The following is a 24,836-nucleotide window of genomic DNA, read 5'->3' on the forward strand; positions in this document are numbered from 1 at the left end:
ACACCAGGTCATGTTGGGATCCCAGGAAATGAATGTCCTGACAAGTTGGCTACCAGGATATTGATCTTGGAGATGTCAGAACCAGACCTTCAGTCAACTCTAAACTGTCAGTTGTTCGAGACCTGGAACTTGGATTGATGTGCATTGATTTCTCTGAACAAACTGTGAGCAGTGAAGGGGACTACAAGCATGAGCTGGTCTTCCCTTCATGCTTTTTGCAGGGAATTTTCTGTTCTTTCACCCTCACATTGGCTGCACTTGGCTGACCCATGGCAACATCCTATGACGTAAGGATCCACCTCACTGTTTGTGTTTTGTCCTACTAGACTGCCCAATTCGGCCATCTTATGATGAAACCTTCAACTTGCTGGCTTACTGCCTCTGCCGCAGTACTGCATTCATCACAAGAATAAAGCTGATGTAAACATTACACTATGTATTGCAGGAATCTCATTGAATTTAATTTCATGTGGAGCAGAAGCCAAGCTGTCTTCAGTACAGTCAAGTATAGTAATAAGGATATGTTTTATGGTGTGAATTACATGCACATCCACTAAACGACAGTGCAGGAAAACAGCTTTACGAGCACATTTAACTTGGGCAGAACTGACCAGCCAATTGGTTCAACTAACCTGCAGTAATGTGAACAGTTGCAGCTAAGACATAAAAAGAGATGAGCAAGGAAACAGTGAAGCTTCAACTGTCATTTAATTTTTAAACAGAACGTGATAATATAGAACAAAAGTCTGGCAATACGCTTTTTATGGGATCAGATGGAAAATATAACATGCTGTTCTTAGCTAAAGTAGTATTGTAATTAAAAACAAGTTAGGAATTTTCATAACTTGAACACAGGATAATTTTTCTGCATTAGCTGTCTGTGACATAAAAGTGTATTGCAGATTTTTCATTATACAGTTAAGTATTGAAGCCACTGACAGTGCCTGGTAATCTCTGAACTGTTCCTATACCTGAATCCGAGGAGTACGAGGGGGTACCCATAAAAAATGGAATTACTTTTTAAAAGCTATATACAGGGTGTATATAAACTCCGGGAACACTTTGTTATTTATTGCACAAGAACCAAACATTGTACAGATATCATTCAAATGTCATTTTGAAGAAAAACCCTGAAAGTTTTTTTTTTAGAGTGCGAAGTGAACGTGGAGCGTGTACGAGAGATGGTTATGCCAAGAATTCGATTACCATATTGACGTCTTACATAGGTCACTTACGGTTTGCATATTGAATGTCTTTTTTACAAACTTTGAGTTTTTCTTCAAAATGCAATATGTATGACATCTGTGCAATGTTTAGTTCTTCTGCAGTAAATAATTGAAAGTGACAACCTGTATTTTCAAATTGTTTACAAAACAACATCTCCTTCAAAATACTCTCCATTACAACTAATACATTTGTCCCACCAGCACTTCCATTGTTTGAAACATTTTTTGTAGTCTCCTTCAATGTTTTAAAATTGGTGTCGTTTTATGCCTCTTTTTATTCATGGAAAAAAGAAAAAGTTGCAAAGAGCCTGGTCAGGTGAGTAAGGTGCGTGGGGCAGGGGAACTATGCCAGTTGTAACCGAAAACTGTGTGACTGATAGGTGTGTGTGCGTGCGTGTGTGCGTGCGTGTGTGCGTGTGCGTGCGCGTGTGCGCGTGTGCGCAGATACATTGTCATGGTGGAAGAACCAGTCTCCTGTCTGCCACAAATTGGGTCTTTTCTTTTTACTTTACAGACACTGTTGCGCAACCTAGTAACTCCCAAATAAAGGTTTTGATTCACAGTCTGATGGTCTGTGAGCACAAGCTCTCAAATTTTTTTCAATATTTTCATGTGCTGTCTAGATCAGGTTTGTCATCAATCGATGTGTCACCATTCTTAATTTGAACAAACCACTTACGTACTTGAGTTTTTCCTCTAGTTTCATCTTGGTAAGCTGTTTTCAACATTTAAATAGTTTCAGCAGCATTTTTACCGAGTAGAAAACAAAATTTCACAGCTACATATTGTTCACTTAAACTTGCAGTAATAAAAAACGAAACAAGAACAAAACAGCACTAGGAAAAACAATTGCTGCAGACGGACAGAACAAGCCAGGTCACAACAGGCAACAATGAACTGGCAATAAGTTGTGCTATATGCACCTAGTGGCAGAACTGCCTACTGCACAAGCTCCACTCACGGCAATGTTATCCATGTTTTTTTACATTTCCGTACAGTAATGGGATTGTCACCATCTACGTTGATAATGAGTTGATCAACAGACTCCAAAAAGCTACCTAAGCACCACATTTTCTCCTCTTCTTTTGTGACGTGCTGTTCCCCATCTTTCCAGTGTTTGGCTGTGTGAGTGACAAAGCTTTGTGCATTCATGCTAGTATGTCTGGCAGCTTAAATGGCTTGCTATTTATTGCAACAAATCTCGTAACTTGGCTCCAGATGAATTCTATTGAGTTGGACCCCAGTGGTATTGTAGCAAGTGTAAAAATGCAGTATTTGTGTGGTGTGATGTGTGCCATTAAGATTGTTTTCCATGGTTATAAGACAGGTGTCAGACCACATTCATGGTATAAAATTTTAACACCACCAGTGTATGTGTGCTATGGGTGTTGACAAGTCATCGCATTTCTGTTTGTTTACATCAGATTCAGTCATGTGATGAATGAACTATAGTGGATGGTGGCAAACTGGCTGATCTGGTTTTAACTTTTTCCCATGAAGGTGGTTTGTACTCGTCTCTGTGAGAAAGGGCAAATGGGCCTCATTGGCTGATTGAGGAATGGAAGGGTCCCCGTTGCCTGCTCTGACCCAGGAGCCCCTGGCTGCCTTTGCTCAGGGATGTGGCCTAGCTCCTGTCTTTCCCACCCTCTTAATTCTTCTTATTGTTTCACATCTGTCATAAATTTACTGTCTCATAATTGTTGTTCTCTTTCCTGAGATTGTCTGCGTTGCTAGTTTTCTTGTGGTAATTGAGGGTGAAGAAACATTGGTCGGATGAGGAGGGTGGGTCTTCCATAACATAACACATCCCAGGAGCCTTCAGCCGCATTCTGGGTGCAGCATCTCACCCATCTTTGCCCTCTTACCCCTTACTCACTTCTACTTGCTTCTTTCTCTTGGCTCTGGGTTATAATCTCATTCATCAGGATTTGTCTTCTGTGTCCTTCCAGTCTGACGACTCCTCCCAGCTTGACACGTGTGGGATCGAGGGACTGATGACGGCGTAGTGTGGAATGTTCATTCAGTCAGTGCCGTCAATTAATAAAGATAATACAGTGACTGTGTGGAGCTCACGATATGGTTGACAACTGGCTGCTACCATTAGCCATTTCTGAACCGTTTCTTGCAAAGTTATTTTTATGAAACTACACTTACTTAAACATACTTGCCTTTTTGTTGTTTTGAAACGTTCCCATTGATACATGTTTACTTACTAACATTTCTAAGGCAAAGTAATTCATTGCAAGCTTGGTAAAATCCTCAATGGAAATAATCATCTTTCTTTTGCTGACTAAAGTTCTCGTTACTTGTTAAATTCTTATTCATATGACAAATGTGGTGGCACACTGCTAAGAAGCTGGACATAAATTTGGGAGATACGGTGTTCATATACCCATCCAACCTGTTATGTTTAAATGTATTGTAGTCCTCTTAAGTAAGTTTAGGTGAATGTCAAGATGATTACTTTGAATAGAATGTGATGAATCCTTTTCCTCTTCCTTGATGAGTCAGAACTTGAGCTCATGTCTCATCAGCAGGATTTTAAACTACTATTTTTGTTTGTGTGTTTTAAACAGAAACAGCATACAGTCATTAGTGGGGTTTTCTAGTGGGGTGTGTCAGATGCCAAAAACTTCTAGAATGAGCCTCACCTCTAACTTGTGGGCAGAGGCTGGTAAGCCACCTCTTTGTTAGAAGGCAGTTTCTCATGTCGCAGCTGTTTAGTACCAAAGTCAGCACTCTAAAATGCAAATTCTTGACTGCTTGCTGTGTGTAATTTTGGATCTGGACAAAGGGCCATATGTGTAACCAATTCAAACCCCCAAGCAAAGTTGGAGCAAGATTTTATTGGTTATTAAAGAGGTCTTGGAGAATTCTAGAATTGAAGTAGAAAGATTAGAAATAAAGCTGTCCCCAGTTAAAAGGAACATTACTATTTGGTGTGGTAAGCCCTGTTTTTCCTCAGGACTTAGAGCTCACTTACCTAGTTAGTTATAAAATGACACACAGTTAAACTTGGTGCTCTGACTTAACCCTGTTGTACTTAGTGTTAAAAGTAACAAAATATGCCTAAGGCCCTATGTAAAAGTTTGATATTATATTATTTCTTATGTACATAGGCTGACGTAATAGTATGCAGGATTATAAATGGCACTCCGTATGACACAAATAGTGCATAGGTTGTGCATAAGGCCACATTACAAAATGTACAGCTGATTCTTCTTCTTCTTCTTCTTCTTGTTTTGTGAATTTCACAGAAAGGTATTATCTTTCTTGTAGACTGTACCATGAATTCCTTCTCATTTAATTTCTTATTTAAATTACTTTTATGTTATTGTTCCCATTCAGCAGAATCCGTCAAGTGTCCATTTCTTAACAATTTTTCTGTCTGTTATAGTGCATATTAATCATAAGGAGGTAATAGTATATCCCAATGAGGAGCAGAAACCTCCTGCTGGACACGGTCTGAACTGTGCAGCAGAAGTAAGGCTGGAAAAGGTGTGGCCATTTGATAGCTGTGTGTCTAAATACATAACTGATCCTCGGGCTCTTGAAGAAATTTGCTTCGTTGAAAAACTGAAAGAAACTAACAACAAATGTTCCACAAAGTTTATTAACTACATACCTGAAAGTGGAACATGGATATTTAAGGTATGTGACAAAATCAATTACATTTGTTTTAGTAAAATGTATGGCATGGTATTACCACTCATTTCATGAGTGAATCTTGTACCAGAGATCAAACTTCAAATGTAATTTTATAGTAAATACATTGTGTCTAATCTTAGGAAAATGGAAGTTTCGGAATGGAAACAGATAAACACACGGCTGCAGCTGATAGATATGTGGCTCACTTACAAATGAAACATCACAGAAATTCACTACATTTTTAGCAACAGTTCTCCAGGTTGAGTTCACTCTTGCTCGACTAAAGTGACATTCTCACTTTCAACACAGCATGGTTTTCTACTCTGAGAGATACAGTAATAAATTGCCACCTTTCTGAACTAAAAAAGTTCAGATTGTTGTGTCCAAAGTTCTTGTTTGACTTAAGGTACCATTTTGAAGGCTGCAGAGGATTAATTGCAATAAGAATACAGACTTCACAGCCTATTAACCCCCCTTGGGGGCTCGCTACCACGGGGCCCCAGCCTTTGCAGCATCTTTTCCCTTCCATGCTGCATGTCTATACTCTTGCTATTCATTTTCCATTCCCTTGGGGAACATGTATGAGGTGTTAATCGAAATGTTCTGCTTTGCCTGTCGCTAACGTAAGAACAGTCTCACCAATGTTTCACGCTCCCTTTCCCTTTCTTTGTTTCCCTTCTCCTCTTGTTCCTCCACTTTGGAGTTTGAGGTTCCTCTTTTTCTTCTTCCTCCTTATACGCTCATGAAGACAGGCTCACGTGTCTGACGTGTAACAGGTGACTGGTAATGCGTAATTCCCAGCCCCGGGTCGACAAGTAGGGTTCACACATACCCCTGGTACAGGTCAGGCCCACGGAGGGATGATTGCCTGAGCCACAACCTTCCAAAATTGCCCATTGGTCCCTCTGTCAGGTGTTCAGGAGGTGTGACCTGAGACATGAAGAATCACCTAAGGCAGCCGCGCCTCCCAGTCGGAAGGAGCTCGCCATCAGAGATGCTGGCAATCATGAGGAAATTTCTCGCAATGAGCTAATCCTCTCCACAAATCAATGCTTAAGAAACGTAAACATAATGAGGCTAATGATGCAAAGACACTTTCTGCTGCACCACAGTTCCTCTTGGTCTAACATACTGAAGATGGTTAGTCCTTCGCCACAGTAAATCCGTTTATTATTCAGAAAGGTGTTGATGCAGTTGTCAAGCTTGTGAAATCCTGCTATTGTTCACAGAATGGCACTTTTATTATGGTGACTACTTAAGATTCTCAAGCACGTCAACTGCTTGCCGTCCCACTTCTCCACAGCTACCCTGTTCGTTTAGAGGCCCACAGAACTTTGAATTCTTCCTGTGGTGGTATTTACACTAGGCTGCTCGACAGTTTAACAGAGGTTGGAATCATATCCTACCTCTCTCACCAGGGTGTCATTGCCATCCATCAGGTGATGAAAAAGGTAGATTCCTCCTTAGTGCCCACCCGCACTATTTTCCTCACGTTTGGTAGAGTGATGCTTCCATGCAAGATCAAAGCAGGCTACGAAATTATCACAGTCTGGCTGTACATTCTGAACCCAATGTGCTGCTACCAGTGTAATTGTTTCAACCACACTAGAACATCTTGTCAACACCCAGCCAAATGTGTAACCTGTGGTAGATATGCGCATGAGGGCAACTGTCCGCCTCTTCCTTCCTGCTGTATCAACTGCAATGACGGCCATGCCGCCTCCTTTCAGGATTATCCCGTGTAGCTTCATGAGCGGGCTGTCCAAGAGATGTGGGTAAAGGAGAAAGTGCCTTACCCAGTCGCACATAAGTTATTGGCTAGTCACAAACCCTGTGTCGTGCCCTCTGGCATCTGTAGTTCTGTTCTTGCTACCTCTCACTCCATGAGACATGGCAATGCAGACATGTGACCTCAGATTCAGCTCCGAGGTTGTGAAATTGCCCAGTGTCAAGGTAGCATCGCTATCCCCCTGTCCAGCTGTGCAACAAGCCATTAAACTCTTGCCTCAAGGGGCAAAGCTACCAGCTACACAACCAGTAGGCCAGACAGGACAGGAGCTGAAGACTTCCTATGTCCCTCCAGCCAAACGCCACCCTGAGTCTTGCTCTGTCTGGAAAGGCTCGAAGAAGTTCACCAAAGTCAAAGTGTCTTACCCTTTGCTGACTTCACAATCTACTTAGACGGTGTTGCCACATTATACCTTAGCCTGGCCGGCCTCTGTGTCACTAGTGTGTACCACCAGTGTTGGAATCCACAGACTGACAGCACAAGCAAGCCGATGCTTCTGTGGACTCCATGGAGCAGGATCCTCCTGCTTCTGTGCCCTGTAGCAGTGACTCTTCACAGGCTGCTATTCAGCAGCCGTCGAGGTGACACCCCTACATCTCTTCATCATCATGACTCTCCTCCAATTAAACGCTCACAGCCTTCGGTCCCACAAAGAGGATTTACGGCTGCTTTTAGCATCACAGCGTCCCCTTGTACTCTGCCTCCAAGAAGCAAAATTGAGCCCTCATGACCGCTTAGAGCTTACAGCTTCTTTCACAATATATATAAATGACCTAGTAGATAGTGTCGGAAGTTCCATGCGACTTTTTGCTGATGATGCTGTAGTATACAGAGAAGTTTGCAGCATTAGAAAATTGTAGCAAAATGCAGGAAGATCTGCAGTGGATAGGCACTTGGTGCAGGGAGTGGCAACTGACGCTTAACATAGATAAATCTAATTCATTGCGAATACATAGAAAGAAGGATCGTTTATTGTATGATTATATGATAGCGGAACAAACACTGGTAGCAGTTACTTCTGTAAAATATCTGGGAGTATGCATGCGGAACAATTTGGAGTGGAATGATCATATAAAATTAATTGTTGGTAAGGTGCTTACCAGGTTGAGATTCATTGGGAGAGTCCTTAGAAAATGTAGTCCATTAACAAATGAGGTGGCTTACAAAACACTCATTCGACCTATACTTCAGTATTGCTCATCAGTGTGGGATCCGTACCAGATCGGGTTGACGGAGGAGATAGAGAAGATCCAAAGAAGAGCAGCGCGTTTAGTCACATGGTTATTTGGTAACCGCGATAGCATTACGGAGATGTTTAACAAACTCGGGTGGCTCTGCAAGAGAGGCGCTCTGCATCGTGGTGTAGCTTGCTCGCCAGGTTTCGAGAGGGTGCGTTTCTGGATGAGGTATCGAATACATTGCTTCCCCCCTACTTATACCTCCCGAGGAGATCACGAATGTAAAATTAGAGAGATTAGAGCGCGCACGGAGGCTTTCAAACAGTCGTTCTTCCCGCGAACCATACGCGACTGGAATAGTAAAGGGAGGTAATGGCAGTGGCGCGTAAAGTGCCCTCCGCCACACACCGTTGGGTGGCTTGCGGAGTATAGATGTAGATGGTTACCACCCCATCTCACTTACCAGCTGCATTTGCAAGATGATGAAACATCAGATTCATGCCCTGCTGGTAAGGTGGCTCGAGTTTTGCCTTTTTCTAACAAATGCACTGTGTGGATTTTGAGTGCAGCATTCTGCAGTGACCATCTCATTACTTTGTCCACCTCGAAGAAGGCCTAAGGCATGTGCTAGAGAACTGGTATCCTCTGTACTCTTTACACGTGGGGCTTCTGTGGCCACCTGCCCTGTTACCATCAGGAATTTTTAAAAGACAACGTTTTCAAGGTGCATGTGGGTTCTGCTTTGTTGGACATCTTTATACAGGGAAAGTGTGCCTCAGGATTCTGTCCTGAGTATAGTCCTCATTGCTATCACCATTAACCCTATAATGGCCTGTTTCCCACCTGGCATCTTTGGCTCCCTTTTTGTTGATGATTTTGCCGTCTATTGCAGTTCTCCACGGACCTGTCTCGCTGAGCGGCATCTTCAGCGATGTCTTGATCATATTCCCTCCTGGAGCATTGACTGTGGCTTCCATTTTTCTACTGACAAGACAGTCTGTAAGAGTTTCTGCGGCGCAAATGTTTTCTCCCACTGTATTTACATCTTTGGCCTGTTGCCCTTCCGTTCATTGAAACTACAAAATTCCTAGGACTCATGTTCAACACGAAACACTCTTGGTCCTCCCATGTGTGTAACCTGGCAACCCGCAGTATCTGGTCCCTCAATCTCCTACATGTCCTCAGTGGCACTTCCTGGGGTGCAGATCAAACCATCCTACTCCGTTTGTACCGGTCCATTGTCCGTTCGAAACTCAACTATGGGTGCCTTGCTTACGCATCTGAACATTCATCCCTCTTACACCATCTCAACACTATTCACCATTGTGGCATCCGTTTGGCCACTGGCACTTTCTACACTAGCCCGGTTGGAAGTGTGTGAGCTGGAGCTGCTGAAATGCCACTGTCCTACAGCCGCGACTTTCTCCTCAGCCGGTATGCATGCCGTTCGTCTGCCGTGCGTGGCCACCCAACCTATGCCTTTTTCTTCGATGATTCCCTTTGTTGTCAGTATAGGGTACGTCCCTCTTCTCTGTTAACTCCTGTAGTCAGCTTTCTGCACTTGCTGCGGCAACTTCCCTGGTGGGTGTGAACGCTGCACCACCTTGGCTTCGTGAAGCGGCCTGTGTTAACCTTGGCCTTCATTTGCATCTTAAGGACACTACTCTAGCATCGCTCTATCACCTTCAGTTCCGCGACCTTCACATGGAGTTCCGCGGTAGTACCTTTGTATACACTGATGGCTCTCGGACTGACCATGGGGTTGGGAGTGCCTTCATCATTGGTGCCCATGTCTTTAGATATCTGCTTCCGGCACACTCCTCAGTATTTATAGCTAAGCTCTTTGCCCTCTATCAGGCCACGGAGTACATCCGGTGACACGGACTTTACAATTTTGTTGTCTGCTTAGTCACTCAGTGCCCTTCAAAGTCTATGTGCTCTTTACACCACCCATCCCATAGTGCAATAGGTTAAGGAATGCTGTCACTTGCTCACTCCTGGTGGAGCCATTGTGATGTTTATGTGGGTTCCTGGTCATGTTGGTGTGACAGCAAACGAGACTGCTGATGCTGCTGCCAAGGCTGCGGCCCTCGTACCTCAGCCTGCTTGTTTCTATATTCTCTCCGATGATCTCTGTGTTTCCGTTTGTCACGAGATGCCGTCCCTTTGGCATCTCCAATGGTCCTCCCTTCATGGGAATAAGCTCAGTCTTTCTCCCAACAGCTTGGACGACCGCCTCTCGGTGCTTCTACCAAGGGGAGATCATTTTAGCTCAGCTGTATATTGGGCACTACCTTTGTAGCCATTGTCATTTGATAAATGGTGCTACCTCACCACTTTGTACGCATTGTGCCTAAGTTTTAACTGTCCAACACTTCCTGACGGAATGCCCATTTTTTTAACCGTTTACCTTCCCACTTGGGTTTGCCGTCTAAGTTATCGGTCATTTTAGCAGATGATGCGCTGGCTGTCAACCGCGTTTTACTTTTCATCCACAAAAGCAGTATGGCAAAGGCCATTTAATTTTTAGTTTTGGACCTCCGTTTCTGTATGGTGTCTTTTCTAGCCCCTTCTCCGGGTCCCTGTTTTTAGTGCTCTTCTCTTAAGTCAGTTGGGACTGATGTATAGTTGCCGGCCGCGGTGGTCTCGCGGTTCTAGGCGCGCAGTCCGGAACCGTGTGACTGCTACGGTCGCAGGTTCGAATCCTGCCCCGGGCATGGATGTGTGTGATGTCCTTAGGTTAGTTAGGTTTAAGTAGTTCTAAGTTCTAGGGGACTAATGACCACAGCAGTTGAGTCCCATAGTGCTCAGAGCCATTTGAACCATTTGATGTATAGTTGTTTTTTAACTCCTCACCGACATTGTTTTCTATAGTTTTGATTTGGGCACGTATAACCCCAGCTGTTTTTCGCGCCCCAAAGCAAAGCACAACCAACAGTCTATTGTGACAATTTTGAATTTGTAACGTAAGTGTCCTTTCCCACTTTGTATTTTTTCCGAAGCATGATTTATGGCAGTAAACACAAACTTCCACCAAAAGAGCTAGCTATCAAACTACCATTTGGCTCTATAGATAATTTGTTGTGGCTGTTAGCTTAAATTCATGTCCACATTACCTCCCTCCCCCCTTTCCCCGCACCCCTAGATAGCCCACAGATGGCTTCCCACTTCCCCACAAGCTGCTAGACGCTTTCCCCAACACCTGCCCTGCCCTGCCTCTCTCCATCCCTCACCCCACCCCAACCTGCATCCCCACCTTACACCAGTACACTCATCGTGGGCCAGGAAAGAGCTGACAGTCCACCGAGCTTGAAAAAGGAATTTCATACCGAAAGCTAGCAAAGCCCTGTACCTCTTGTTTGTGTACTGCCGATGATGCAGCACTTGTGCCTTTTGGTGAGTTGTCTTCTTTATTCCTAAATAATTTGTAATTGTCAACCAGAACTTTCTGTACACTATAAAAGGATGAGATGAGATCTACTGGCAGAATCAAAGACTTCATACCTTACTGCATCTGAATAGTAAATACAAACTTTGCACAGATATTGTATAATCTTAGAGATCAAAAAGTTGGTTATAATACCTTGTCCTTACATTGATGATATTAGGTGACTTCAGGCAGCAGTATTCATTGTAGCACTTCCTAGTACGTCTTGTTACAGGGTTTAGTACTGTGTGTGTATATAAAAATTCTGACAAATATGGGCTAATAAACCTTAATATAAAAAAAGTAAGTTTGACATTTTGTGCTGTGATGGAAACATACTAGCAGCGTAGCCGGGTTTCGGTGCCTGCAACATTACATTTCAAAGCACATGATGCATTTTTAACAGTACCATGAAACATAATGTAGCACATACTTACCTTTCATGCAGTATAAATCCTTCAAGAAATAGAGGCTCGTTACTTTTATACAATTTCACAGAATATTGGGAAGACCAGATGTGGGCAGTTCTACATGTTTCACCTCGAAGAGGCGTTGCTCACTATTTGTGTTTCATGCCTGGCTTTTTTTTTTTAAGTCACCTGAAGAAACAGGAAGAAACTAATTTTTTATTCTGCATGTACTGAAAAAAGTGTAACTATCTGTTATGGGAGAGTTCTTCAAATTGTGAAGTTTGTTGTATGTATTCATCATTTGTTGAGACAACTACTAATTGTATTTAAGAGATTTTATGAAACTGAAGAGCACCTTTGACTTTCCTTCTTTCTTGGCTGGTTTGTGTTACCATTTGTAGTCTAAGGTAAATGGAAATTACACTCAGCTGCTGTGAAATTACCATTTCTGGTTCAATGTTTCAGGTAGAGCACTTCTCAAAATATGGACTGTCGGACACAGATGATGAAGGAGATGAAAAAGGAGATAAAAAGGATCACAAAGTAAAACATGGGAAAGAGAAACCACAAAAACAACTAATAAATGCCAAGCAGCCAGCTGTTGATCTTAGTCTGACGAGTGCTGAAGAATTCTTGCCATTGGGAGTTAACGAATTTGATAGCTTTAGTGGATTTAGTGAAACTAGTGGATTTAATGGAGTCAGTGGACTTAATGAAATTGCTGGAATTGATGGTATTGAAATTGCTGGAATTGATGGCATCAATGGAATCGAAATTGATGGAATCAGGATTGGTGGAATTGGAATTGATGGTATTGATGGAATGGATGCAGTTAACATAGTAACTGGCATTAACAGTTCATTACAGGTTGAGTAATTTTTAAAAGTAATTTACAAAGGAATCCACATGTTGCTTATATTGACTGAATTATTTCAGATGAGGCTGCTGCTGTTCTTCAAACATTGCAGTTAAGTGCATCAGTGCCTAATGTTTCCTCTTCATTCATTTGTTAATTGTTTATATATGCACATGGTGCACGTTGTAGCTTTTGCCTTTTGCCTTAATTATATTTCATGATGTTACCTTCTGTTAACAGAAAGAAGTTTCCTCTTTATTGTTCACACCACTCAAGGAGTCCTTCATACCTCAGTACTGGTAATGGTTACAGGGAGACATTGCTGTCTCACCCACAGAGATCATGGTGTTGCATGAAGTAACTCCCATAGTTGCCATCGAAATTGTCATGCTCTTGGCATTTGAGACAAGTTTGTGTATTGATCCAAAGATTAACTAGAAAATTATCGGGGACCTGGATTCTTCACTGTACTGTTACAGAAAACTGTCATTAGAGTTGCCTGCTGCACTTTGACCCATGAGACAGTGTAAAATGGTCATTACTCTAACACTAAATATAAAATAACCTATAGTAATTTAACTGCTTCTTGGAAGACTCAAAATTCAGGCACCTGGACTGAAACATGTTAGTACACTAACTCCAACTGGTCCATCGCAACTTATACAGCTATTCTCACAAAAGCCGAAACAGTTTAACTACTCAGGCAGTAGGTCAACAGTCCCACAGAACACTACTTTGTGTTCACACAAACAAATGTAATTTGAGAGCTTAAATTATATCTTGCCACTTGCATGTCTTTTGTTAGACACGGCCTCCAGCTAGGTAATGACTTGATATGAAACCTGCCTATTGACCATATGGAGAAGCACTAAAATGAAACATCTGCTTAGAAAATAAAACCTAAAATTATTGCAGGCTTTCTTTATTTTTAATGTAACTGATCACTAAGGATCACCAACAACAAAGTTAAGAAATGCTAAACGCTTCAACCACCATCTCCACAGGACTTACCTCCTACCTTGGGAATGGCTTACAGCTGCCTATTTGATCCTGCAAATGACAAATTTCCAAAATTGTTTAAACAATCAGAATTTTTAGGCAGTCAGCCTCAGGAGCATAAATTCAGGGATATTTATTGGTGATCCCCCTACTTCATCTATTGGCACTCTGAAAGTGCTACTTACTGCCAGGAATTCCAGCAAGTTTATTGCTGGCATGGATTGGTAAAAACTGGCTGTCGTGGGAGTTACTGGCCTTTAAGTTAACTGAGTATGCTCTGGCAAATACCTGTTTCAAGCTGATTGGGGAAGACACCAGCCCACCAGCTCAAAGCTGGATAAAAGTCGAAATCTATCAGCTGCAGGATGCTTTCTGTTGAGTTCCAATGATCCAAGAGGATGACTCCACAGCATGACAGACACTGAACTACAATGCAAGTCACATCTTGCACAAGTTGTTGTTGTTCTTTTTTCCATCTAAGCCTGTCAGTCTACATGTTATAAAGTACAAATCCTCTTTTGTTCTAATTTCTTCACTTAAGTTCAGTGAATTGTAACTAAGGACCACACTAATAAAATTGTGCTAGCAGAAATTTTGTATCCAGAAGATAAATAGTCTGAATGCAACTAATTGCAAAATAAGTGATGATACATGGTTAACTTAAGTCTCGGAACACCTTCAGTCTCCAGCAGAAAATACCGCGTCATGCTAACACATCAGAGTCATCTGGAACAAGTGCTCCAGTGAAGTAGTATATTTATCCATTTAAGACAAGAAGTCTGTAAAGGCAGTCATTTTAATCCTATCTTGTCACAATCAGTAATTACTGGAAGAACACACAGTATTCAGCATCACATACACCAAAGTTCATTAACTTCTATTCTTATCATGGTTGTTGGTTTTGGAAACAATCAAATCAACTTCCTACCATATTTTAAATATGTCATTCATTAACATCTTGCCGCTTACCTTTCCTTGGGTAACTTGTCGCACCCAAGTGAGCAAAGTTAATATTATGTGACGTTTGTGTGCAGTAATCTTGTGCCCCTTCGGGGAATTAGAAATTATAGTGAAGCATTAACACCATTTCTGAATTTGCTAATAAAACTGATCATAAATAATCCCTCACAATTTGACACCGAAGGTAATGTCACCAGTTACAGCTCTAGGTGAAAAACTTGGCCCTAAAGTTGTTGGCGACATGTGTTTGCCTGACTGTGTGTTCACTTCATTCCATATTCTTTTTACTGTCATTTAAATAAGCTAATCCCATATTAAGACAGGTTTTTATTAATCAAAAATAAGCAAATCGTGCCAATTTATAACGCTGACAGTAGAATGAGAACCATACTGAATATGGTGACGACACACAGGAAAACCTTTCGGTACAAATAATTGTTCCACAGTTCTTTACATCTTGCATCTGACACCATCCCTTGCATGATTGAACTGTTGTTATGGTATGAAAGACAGTCACAAACTGTTTATCATAGATTGCTGGTTTGTGATGGGAGAGTACATAGGGTTACTCTAAAATACTCAAGTCCGAGAAATTTCAGTCCTCCTTTCTGTAAAAATTGTTCCTGTTATTTTGAATTTCTATGGCCACTATGTACATTTTAGCATACTAGTGGTTACAGCTACATAAAACCACAGTATCGTAGAAACAAAGTTGATGGTTCCCGGGTCACAGCATGTGACATGTTGCAGCTGATTTCAGTGTTGCTTATGTGACAGTTGCTCTCATGTTCCTTACAAGGTAGGTAGTAATGTTTCTTTTTGTATTTGGTATGTTGACTTGTCCCCAAGTGCAAGGGATTTTATATACTCCTGCTGTGGCAAACAGTGGTGTAGGTCCTTCACAGTGCTAAAGTATTCATACACCTTTCTTATTGGTTTAATCACTGTATCAATGCCGTGTTTTCTGAGTACTCTTCTGATGTGATCTATTTCAGTTTTTGAAAATAGAAAAAAAAGTTCTCTGTAGTAGGTTCTTCGTAGCACTTTCTTCTGAAGGCAGTTCTTAAGTGATAGAGATCATCTTCCAACTATTGTTGTTCAAATTCTTGTAGCCTGTTCTACCAGTGTTTTGATCACTCCTCTGTGGTTGTCCAAATTAAGTGAAGGCATCTATCTTTGTGAATAATCTTTCTGAAGACTTTACACCTTAAAGTTCTGTTGGGTTTTCTATGTACCAGTACATCCAAAAAGGAAATTTGGCCATATGCTGGCTGCTACTTCAATTGTGCAAGAGGTGGTATTCTTCCTACATCAGCCAGAAGGCCTGAAGAAGGCATACTGGGATGTCAACACTGATAGCAAAATTAAAATAAAATTGAAAATATAGATTGCTGAAGCTGTTTCTGATTTGACATTTTGTATTGAATAGCGGAGGTCCTACAACCAGTGTGTATCAATTTGGACTTATAGCCTGGATGTGGTTTTTAGGTTGTTTACCTATCAGATTAGGTGAATATTGGCCTGGTACCCATGTTCCACATCAATTTGCCAAATATCCTCTTGTTCAAAGAACTTCTCCCATCTGTGCAGTTTGATCGTGCCATACCCGTCCATAAAAATGAAGTCGGGGCCAAATGCGTCCCTGAAAAGACATGGTGAAAGAGTGCAGTGTTAAAACTACTTTGACAGGTGACTGTACTGTGGTTAGAGATTCGGAATAGGTATGCCCACAAATGCTAATGCCTCCCGACAATGTAACACCTGCATACCTCCCAACTCCCCTGATCAAGGCAGAAGACTAGATTTTTCACTATTTCTCCTGCCTCCCAATTATTCCATTATTTCTCCCAGTTTTTTGCTAATTATCGTCAAACCTAATAAGTTGTTCTGAAAACCCACAATTTCAGTTTTTTTGGGCAGTGGGCAGAATTACTTACCTCATTAGTCATTTTTAATTGATAATCATATTGAAGTGTAGGGAAATCAGGAAGATGTGTGCAATCTGTATATTGATTGTTATTTTTCCTCGTTACTGTGCATCTTGTAGAACGTACGCCTGTATTGCTCAGTGTTGAGCAATGTTATGACTTGGGTTCGTGTGTTGTCATCGTGCTAAAGTGAAATCATTTGTTACTCCATACTTCTGTAATTGGTATAAATTTTTGGAAAGGATGATGATCATTATTTTGTTTCTTGAATCTCTGAAAGGATTTATTTTTGTGTAGGTGATCATTTCATTTGTATCTTATTCATCGTGTTCCATTATGACAAAAAATATATAATACTGTTTTCTTGAAGCAATATATGGAACAGTTGAGGAAAGGTATACCATATAACCCTAAAAAGAAGACTCCAGTGCAAGGGAGGCAAAACAACATAGTTGAGAACATCATATTGCATTTGACAATGAGAATAAATTCTCAGTGTGTCATGCTAAGCATGAAAAAATTCATAAGTGGTGAAGTGTTTCATTATTTAAATAATGAATGACACAGTTGCAGGCTTTCCAAAAATTATGATGAACAAAATTAAGTCAAAAGTTTCCACTTCCTAGACAGTTATCGCTTCCAGTTAGATCAGTGACTAAACATAGTACAAAATTCAGCCATGAGAATGCAAGGTGGAGGGATCCTATATGTGACTTACACCATTTATAATGCCCTCGAAAAGTGTAAAACTGGGTCTCCACTGTATTGTGAAACTTCGATAAAGAGAAAGTTCATTTATATATGCTAATGGCATCTAAGTAGCCTCACTTTCCTGGAATTAGTTAAAAATGCTTACAAATACAAGAACAACAGAGCCTAACATCGGCCTCCACTTAGGAATTCCAACTAAGTCATCACTATGCAGATAATCCCTCATGGGATTTGTGGGTTATAAAACTCGTCCAGAAGAAATTGCAGTACTTGCTGTGTGCATACTATTTTCTCAAAGTGCCAACTTTTTAATACAGAAAGATGTTGTGCATAATTATGCTGGTTCCATTTGGAAAAGGCTTGAGCACAACTGCAAAATAGGACTCTTAAACCACATTTTAAAATGTAAGTTCAGAGGTTTTGTTGTGGTGTTTTACTTTTGCACAGTATAAGACTTCCTCACAGTAATTAAGAGCATTTTATTGTGAAATATTATTAATGTTTAAAAACCACTACAAAATTTCTTTCAGTTGTAGTCTCTTCTACTTTCTGTCAGCATTCTGTAAACTGTATAACAACTTCTCCATGACAGAGTAGCTTCTCTCTCTCTCTCTCTCTCTCTCTCTCTCTCTCTCTCTCTCTCTCTCTCTCGTGCAACCTCTTAACATATTTTAGGATTAATTCATTAGTCAGTTGTTGATGCGATTGTGGATACAGTTGTTCACTACTGACCATTTTGCTGGTTGTGTGAATGTTTTCGTCTAGCAGTTTATTTTGTATTTCCTCATACCTACATATTTCCTAGTTCTTGTTGTTTGAATCTGTTTTGTGTTAGTTATTTCTATTAAAAAGCTTCAGTGGCTCTTGTAACAGCCAGATGTTGAAATTCATGGGTCTTCACAGACAAATGCAGTGTCTCCAGAAAATGAATTCACTCAGGGGAGATTGCAGTTCATTAGCAACCAAGATGAAGATGATGTAGTAATGAAGGAAGCTTATCCAACGCCCGCTGATATCGTCTCTCACATAACAGGTGAGAACATAGCAGAAATGTCTTCTATCTTAAAACTGTCAGTTATGATAAGCTGAACTTTAATTCCTAATTTCAGTACTAAGTAAAAGTAGCACATATTGCCCTCTTGTCTAGCGGTTAAGGCGCTCAGTCCGGAACCGCGCGACTGCTACGGTCGCAGGTTCGAATCCTGCCTAGGGCATGGATGTGTGTGATGTCCTTAGGTTAGTTAGGTTTAAGTAGTTCTAAGTTCTAGGGGACTGATGACCACAGCAGTTAAGTCCCATAGTGCTCAGAGCCATTTGAACCATCTTTTTTTTATTGCCTTCTTAACTGTTTTTAATAATGTGTAGAGAATTATTCTGTTGATGATTTACTTAAGTGAACCCGAGGAGGAAAGAAAATGTGATCATTAGTAAAATTGGTGCAGTTTGGTATTTATCTTACAGCTTATATTTTTCAAACTTTTAAAATCAGTGGAAGTTTTAAACAGGTAGAAAGCATGGATTTTTTACTGTATATTACATAATAAATTAATGCACAGGTGAAGGCACTGGAGTTATCATAAATCAAGTGTTTCCTTGTTACAGTGAACTTCCTGGTGCATGCAAATGAAATGCTACATATTATTCAAGAATGTGTGAACTTAATGAGTTTGAGTGTTGACATGTTGATTGCTCTGTTACAGACACGTGGCTGAAGCCCTTCTGTCTTGAAAAGGGTTTGGATGTTTCAGAAGAGAAAATTATGTCCATGAAGCGTGCATTTTTCCCAGAAGACAAGGAATCTGGTATGAAATTTGGTGATCTTACCATTCCTACTTAAATGTGTTGAAAGTGACAATTACATTGTCAGTATCTAACCAGCAAAATCAGTTAACCATTGCAGTGCAACTGTTTACAGTTTTGAATTATAGACCTGTACATTATCTGTGTAAGCTTAAGATGTGAATGTGATTTTTTGCACAGTGTGTTTTTCAACACTAATATGGAGAAAATTTCAATCTCACCTCAGTGTCTTTCTGAGTGTTAAAACAAACATAATTTGTGATGAGATTACACAAATGTTCAAGAAAAATGTTAGCACTATTCTGATGGATAGATCAGTAATTCATGTGTGTTATATTGTTTTAAGAAATTAACCTTGTTTCTACAGTAAGTAAAAAAAAATCCATAATATATTTTCTGGTGTCTAAATTTAAAGGTAGCATCTTGGACAAAGGAGAAATTAGTTGTGCATGAAAGTTGTTTTATTCAACTAATAGCATACATAAATAAGCTTGTATCACAAAGAAAAATTCTTAAATATAACGTTTTATTTCTTGAATTAAAGAAAACCGATCAATGTAGTTTGCTCTTCCTGCCAGCATAACACATTGGGAAGACGGGTCATCCTAGCTGATTGATACAGGCTACAACCAACTCATCTACACTGAATAAGGAAAAAGTTTCTAACAGCTGCATCAAAACTCAGTGCAAATGGAATCCTTATCCTTGCCCTCCCCCAACTTTCTACCTGCTCTACCTGCTCTGCTTGGTTCTGTATTGTAGCACGACGCAGTTACCTACACATGCCTTACATTTGAAAGTTAGTACATCATAACAACAGAGTCCTGAAATGTCGCACTTGCAGGAATACCTGTGACAGCATTTAGAAAGCTAATAATCTTCCAAAATAGCTGATACTGACTTCACAGCCAGCCAAGTTAAACACAGTATTGGATTACAGCATTCCAGGTAGAATCAAATGTCCATAACCTGTAAAATATTCATTCTCAATACCTCCTTTTGTTCAAGGAATGAAATTGACTTGTGTGCAACAAGCATTCTCTTGAGGCTTCAGGTAACTTGTACAATTAAGGAGGAGGAACAACACACACACACACACACACACACACACACACACACACACACACACACACACACACACACACACGCGCGCGTTCCTGATGAATGTCATTTCCTTTTGGTGTACAGGACATCTGTCAAAAAGAATGATCCTTCGTGTTGCACCCAGGCATTCCTAATAATCGTAAGTGCACAGTAGTGCTTTTAGATACTTGTAAGTTTAAATTTTTTCATTATTAATAGTGCTGACTTTTCGCTACTGTCACTGTTAACACACAGCAGGGCTCTAATTTTTTTCTTTGTTGACATTTTGTCTTTTTGTTTTTTGATGGAAATAAACCACAAAACATTCTATTTTGATCAGCAGTGAAAACATTTCAGCTCACATCTGAAGGTTCTAAATTGCTTATGTACTGGTAAGAGATTCCAAAACTACATTTTAAACTGCAAAACACTGCCAGGATTGGATGCGGACTCAGACCATAATTTATGAACTGCCAATTAAAGCTGAAGAAACTGCAGAAAATTCGGAAATTAAGAAGATGGGAGCTCAGTAAGTTGAAAGAGGAGGGGGTTGTTGAGAGTTTGTCAGTTACCTGTTTTCCCTTTGAAACAAGGATAAGAAACACAGTAGAAGACAAATGGACACACATGAGAAATGAAGGGAAGGCAGCAGATCAGAAAGGTGAAAAGGCGAAGTCCAGTAAAAAAGAAACACCAAAACCTTAGATAATGACCAGAAACTGAATCTGACAATAGGAGAAAGTGTAAAAAAATTGAGTGAGTGAAGCAGGTGAAAGGAATAAAAGATTTCAAAAGAGAGAATGACAATGTGTGAAACAGCAAAGCAGGAATGGTTAGATGAGAAATGCAAAGATGAAGCAGCATGCATAACTAAGGTGCTGCCTATAGTAAAATATGCCTTAGGAGAAAAGAGAAGCTGTATATCAAGAGCTCTGATGGCAAGCCAGTACTAAACAAAGAAGAGAAAGCAGGAAGGTGGAAGGAAGATACAGAATGACTATCCAAAGGCAATGAACGTAGATAATTTATAGAATGGGACTAGGAAGTAGATCAAGATGAGACGGGAGATAAATCACTGCCTGAAGAATTTGATAGAGCACTGAAAGACCCAAGTCTAAACAAGACCACTGTAGTACAAAACATTCTCTCAGAGCTACTGATACCCATGGGAGAACTAACGATGACAAAACTATTCCACATGTTCTGCGACCGACTGTGGTGGTGCAGTGGTTAGCACACTGGACTGGCATTCTGGAGGACAATGATTCAATCCCGCGTATGGCCCTCCTTATTCAGGTTTTCCGTGATTTCCCTAAATCGCTCCAGGCAAATGTCTGGATGGTTACTTTGAAAGGGCTTAGCTGACTTCCTTCCCCATCCTTTCCTAATCTGATGAGACCGATGACCTTGCTGTTTGGTGTCTTCCCCCAAACAACCCAACCCAACCCACATGTTGTGCAAGTTACACAAGACAGGTGAAATATCCTTAAACTTCATGCAGAATGTAATAAATCCAAAGAAGACAGGTGCTGACAAGTGTGAACACTGTAGTACTGTTAGCTTAGTAACCCACAGCTGCAGAATACTATCATGAATTACTTTGAGAAGAAAGGAAAATATGGCAGAAGCCAACCTTAGGGAGGTAAGTTTTGGTTCCAGAGAAATGAAGGAACAAGCAAAATTGGTACTGAGCTTATGACCTACCTTAGATGATGTGTTAGAAGGAAAGGCAAAACTACTTGTATAGAATTCCTGGATTTAGAGAAACTTATGGCCATATTAATTGGAACAGACTCTTAGTGATTCTGAGGGTAGCAGGGGTAAAACACAAGGAGTGAAAGGTTTTCATCTTGTACCAGAACCAGATGGCAGTTGTAGAAAGTTGAAGGGCATGAAAAGGGAGCAGTTGTTGTCAAGGGAATGAGACGTGATTGTAGCCTATCCTAAATATTGTTTAACCTGTACACTGAGCAAGCTGTGGAGGAAAGCAATGAGAAATTTGGAAAGGGAATTTAAGTTCTGTGAGAAGAAATAAAAACTTCGAGGATCACTGATGACACAGTAATTCTGTCAGACAGCAAAGGACTGAATACAAGAGGAGGGACAAAAAAAAAAAAAAAAAAAAAAAAAAAAAAGTGTTCGACTGACTTGGGAATTCTAAACATAGTGAGATGAATGATGAAGACCAACCTCTTTCTGGACAACTTGCAACATTGGAATTGAGGAAAACATTGAAAAACATCTGCCAAAAAATTAACAAGGTTCGTTTACTTGATCGACCAAATTTCATCAGAGACAGGTGAAAGTTGGGGCTCATGCCAGGGGATTTTGAGTGAGAATTTGCACATGAGGTGTTGCTGCTAAATTTGTTCTGCACCTTCTCAGACAGAAGCAAAAAACCCATGTGCATGAATGTGTGCCAGGACTGGAAGAATGGATATTTAAAGTGATTCACACTTTTTGGACAAAGCCATTACAGGTGATGAGAGTTGGAGTTATGGGTATGACCCAGAAATGAAGCTAATGGAGGGACTCCCAACTCTCGCAGACCAAAAAAGCAAGGCAGGTGAAGTTGAATGTGAAAGTGATGATCATTATCCCTTTTGATGTTGATGGAATTGTGTATTGGGAATTTGTACCACTTGGCGAGTTTTGTTTGGAAGTTTTAATATGTATGTAAGAGGATGTACGGAGGAAACACTTGGAACTTTGGCGATCAGGTGACTCCTCTGTTCATCACAAACCCCCCCCCCCTCCCCTCCCCTCCACACACACACACACACACACACACACACACACACACACACACAGCCTTAAGTGTGACCCACTATATGGCATCACAGGGATGATCTGTTGTTCCCTACACTCTGTATTTGACAGACCTAGCCACCACGTAACTTTTTCTATCCCTGCAAATAAAAAATGCTAAAAGGGAAGCATTATGATATAGAAGTGGTGAAAAATAGTTTCACAAGGCTCTCTGGACAATATCAAAGTTATAAAGTTCCAGTCATGCCTCAAACAGTGGGAAAAAGACTTGACAAGTTCATTGGATCTAATGAATAGTACTTCGAAGGTGACTGAAGGAATTTTGTAAAAAAGGTTCATGAATAAATTTTTATAAAACCCTGGTTCCCACTGCCGCCCCCCCTCCCCACCCCACCCCAGTTAGAAAATTGAAAAGCAATTACAAGCTGAACAGCAACAAAAATAAGGAAATAGGATACAAAAAGTAATAGAAGAGCTTCGCGAAGTAGAAGCAAATGGTCATAGGTTGCAACAGTTACTTGGAAATGAAGCATGCACAGGACAGACTAGTGTGGAAAGCTGCATAAAGCAATTCTTTGGCATGGACAGCATAACAGATACACCAGTTATCAGCTGTGGCAACATACTTTCCTTCCATTGTTAGATACTTTTGAAGTCTACCAAATTACTGTCTTATTGCGACTTGTAACTGTAATGGTGAAGTCTTGTTGCATTACTGGTATTGTAGGGTCATCAGGACCAGTTTTTCCTTAATTTCAAAATCAAGGGAATGAAAATAAAGCTCTTATAACTAACTTAGCATTAATAGTTATTTCACACTGCAAAATCTGGATTAGGATTTTACAAAGACCGTCCGTAATCCGAAATGAGATTTTCACTCTGCGGCAGTGTGTGCACTTATATGGAACTTCCAGACAAATTAAAAATGTGGACTGGACCGAGACATGTACTCTGGACCATTGCCTTTCATGCGCAAGTGCTCTATCGTCTGAGCTAGCCAAGCATGAGCCACATCTCGTCCTCACAGACTTACTTCTGCCAGTACCTCGTATCCTACCTTTCCAACTTCACAGAAGCTCTCCTGCAAACCGTGCAGAACAAGCACTCCTGAAAGGCTGTTGCAGAGAAATGGGTTACCCACAGCCTGGGGGATGTTTCCAGAATGAGATTTTCACTCTGCAGTGGAGTGTGCTTGGGTAGCTCAGACAGTAGAGCACTTGCCGTAAAAGACAAAGGTACCGAGTTCAAGTCTCTGACTCCTCTTCTTCTCCTCGGCGCTTCTTCTTCTCCTCGGCGCTTCTTCTTCTCCTCGGCGCTTCTTCTTCTCCTCGGCGCTTCTTCTTCTCCTCGGCGCTTCTTCTTCTCCTCGGCGCTTCTTCTTCTCCTCGGCGCTTCTTCTTCTCCTCGGCGCTTCTTCTTCTCCTCGGCGCTTCTTCTTCTCCTCGGCGCTTCTTCTTCTCCTCGGCGCTTCTTCTTCTCCTCGGCGCTTCTTCTTCTCCTCGGCGCTTCTTCTTCTCCTCGGCGCTTCTTCTTCTCCTCGGCGCTTCTTCTTCTCCTCGGCGCTTCTTCTTCTCCTCGGCGCTTCTTCTTCTCCTCGGCGCTTCTTCTTCTCCTCGGCGCTTCTTCTTCTCCTCGGCGCTTCTTCTTCTCCTCGGCGCTTCTTCTTCTCCTCGGCGCTTCTTCTTCTCCTCGGCGCTTCTTCTTCTCCTCGGCGCTTCTTCTCCTCCTCGGCGCTTCTTCTCCTCCTCGGCGCTTCTTCTTCTTCTCCTCCTCGGCGCTTCTTCTTCTTCTCCTCCTCGGCGCTTCTTCTTCTTCTCCTCCTCGGCGCTTCTTCTTCTTCTCCTCCTCGGCGCTTCTTCTTCTTCTCCTCCTCGGCGCTTCTTCTTCTTCTCCTCCTCGGCGCTTCTTCTTCTTCTCCTCCTCGGCGCTTCTTCTTCTTCTCCTCCTCGGCGCTTCTTCTTCTTCTCCTCCTCGGCGCTTCTTCTTCTTCTCCTCCTCCTCGGCGCTTCTTCTCCTCCTCCTCCTCCTCCTCCTCCTCCTCCTCCTCCTCCT

The 24,836-nt window shown here is 41.3% G+C and overlaps 1 protein-coding gene across 1 annotated transcript in view; it reads left to right on the forward strand.

Annotated features, from left to right (window-relative positions):
* Window positions 1-24,836, forward strand: part of LOC126297603 (nuclear pore complex protein Nup98-Nup96-like) — a 228,684-nt gene that overhangs the window by 95,628 nt on the left and 108,220 nt on the right. The window contains exons 3-6 of the mRNA XM_049988587.1: window positions 4,624-4,877; window positions 12,144-12,545; window positions 18,036-18,165; window positions 18,833-18,934. Of these exons, the coding sequence (XP_049844544.1) occupies window positions 4,624-4,877; window positions 12,144-12,545; window positions 18,036-18,165; window positions 18,833-18,934 (888 nt within the window). The remainder of the gene's footprint in view (window positions 1-4,623; window positions 4,878-12,143; window positions 12,546-18,035; window positions 18,166-18,832; window positions 18,935-24,836) is intronic.

The sequence above is a fragment of the Schistocerca gregaria genome, chromosome X (genome assembly GCF_023897955.1).
Source record: "Schistocerca gregaria isolate iqSchGreg1 chromosome X, iqSchGreg1.2, whole genome shotgun sequence".
Taxonomy (NCBI): domain Eukaryota; kingdom Metazoa; phylum Arthropoda; class Insecta; order Orthoptera; family Acrididae; genus Schistocerca; species Schistocerca gregaria.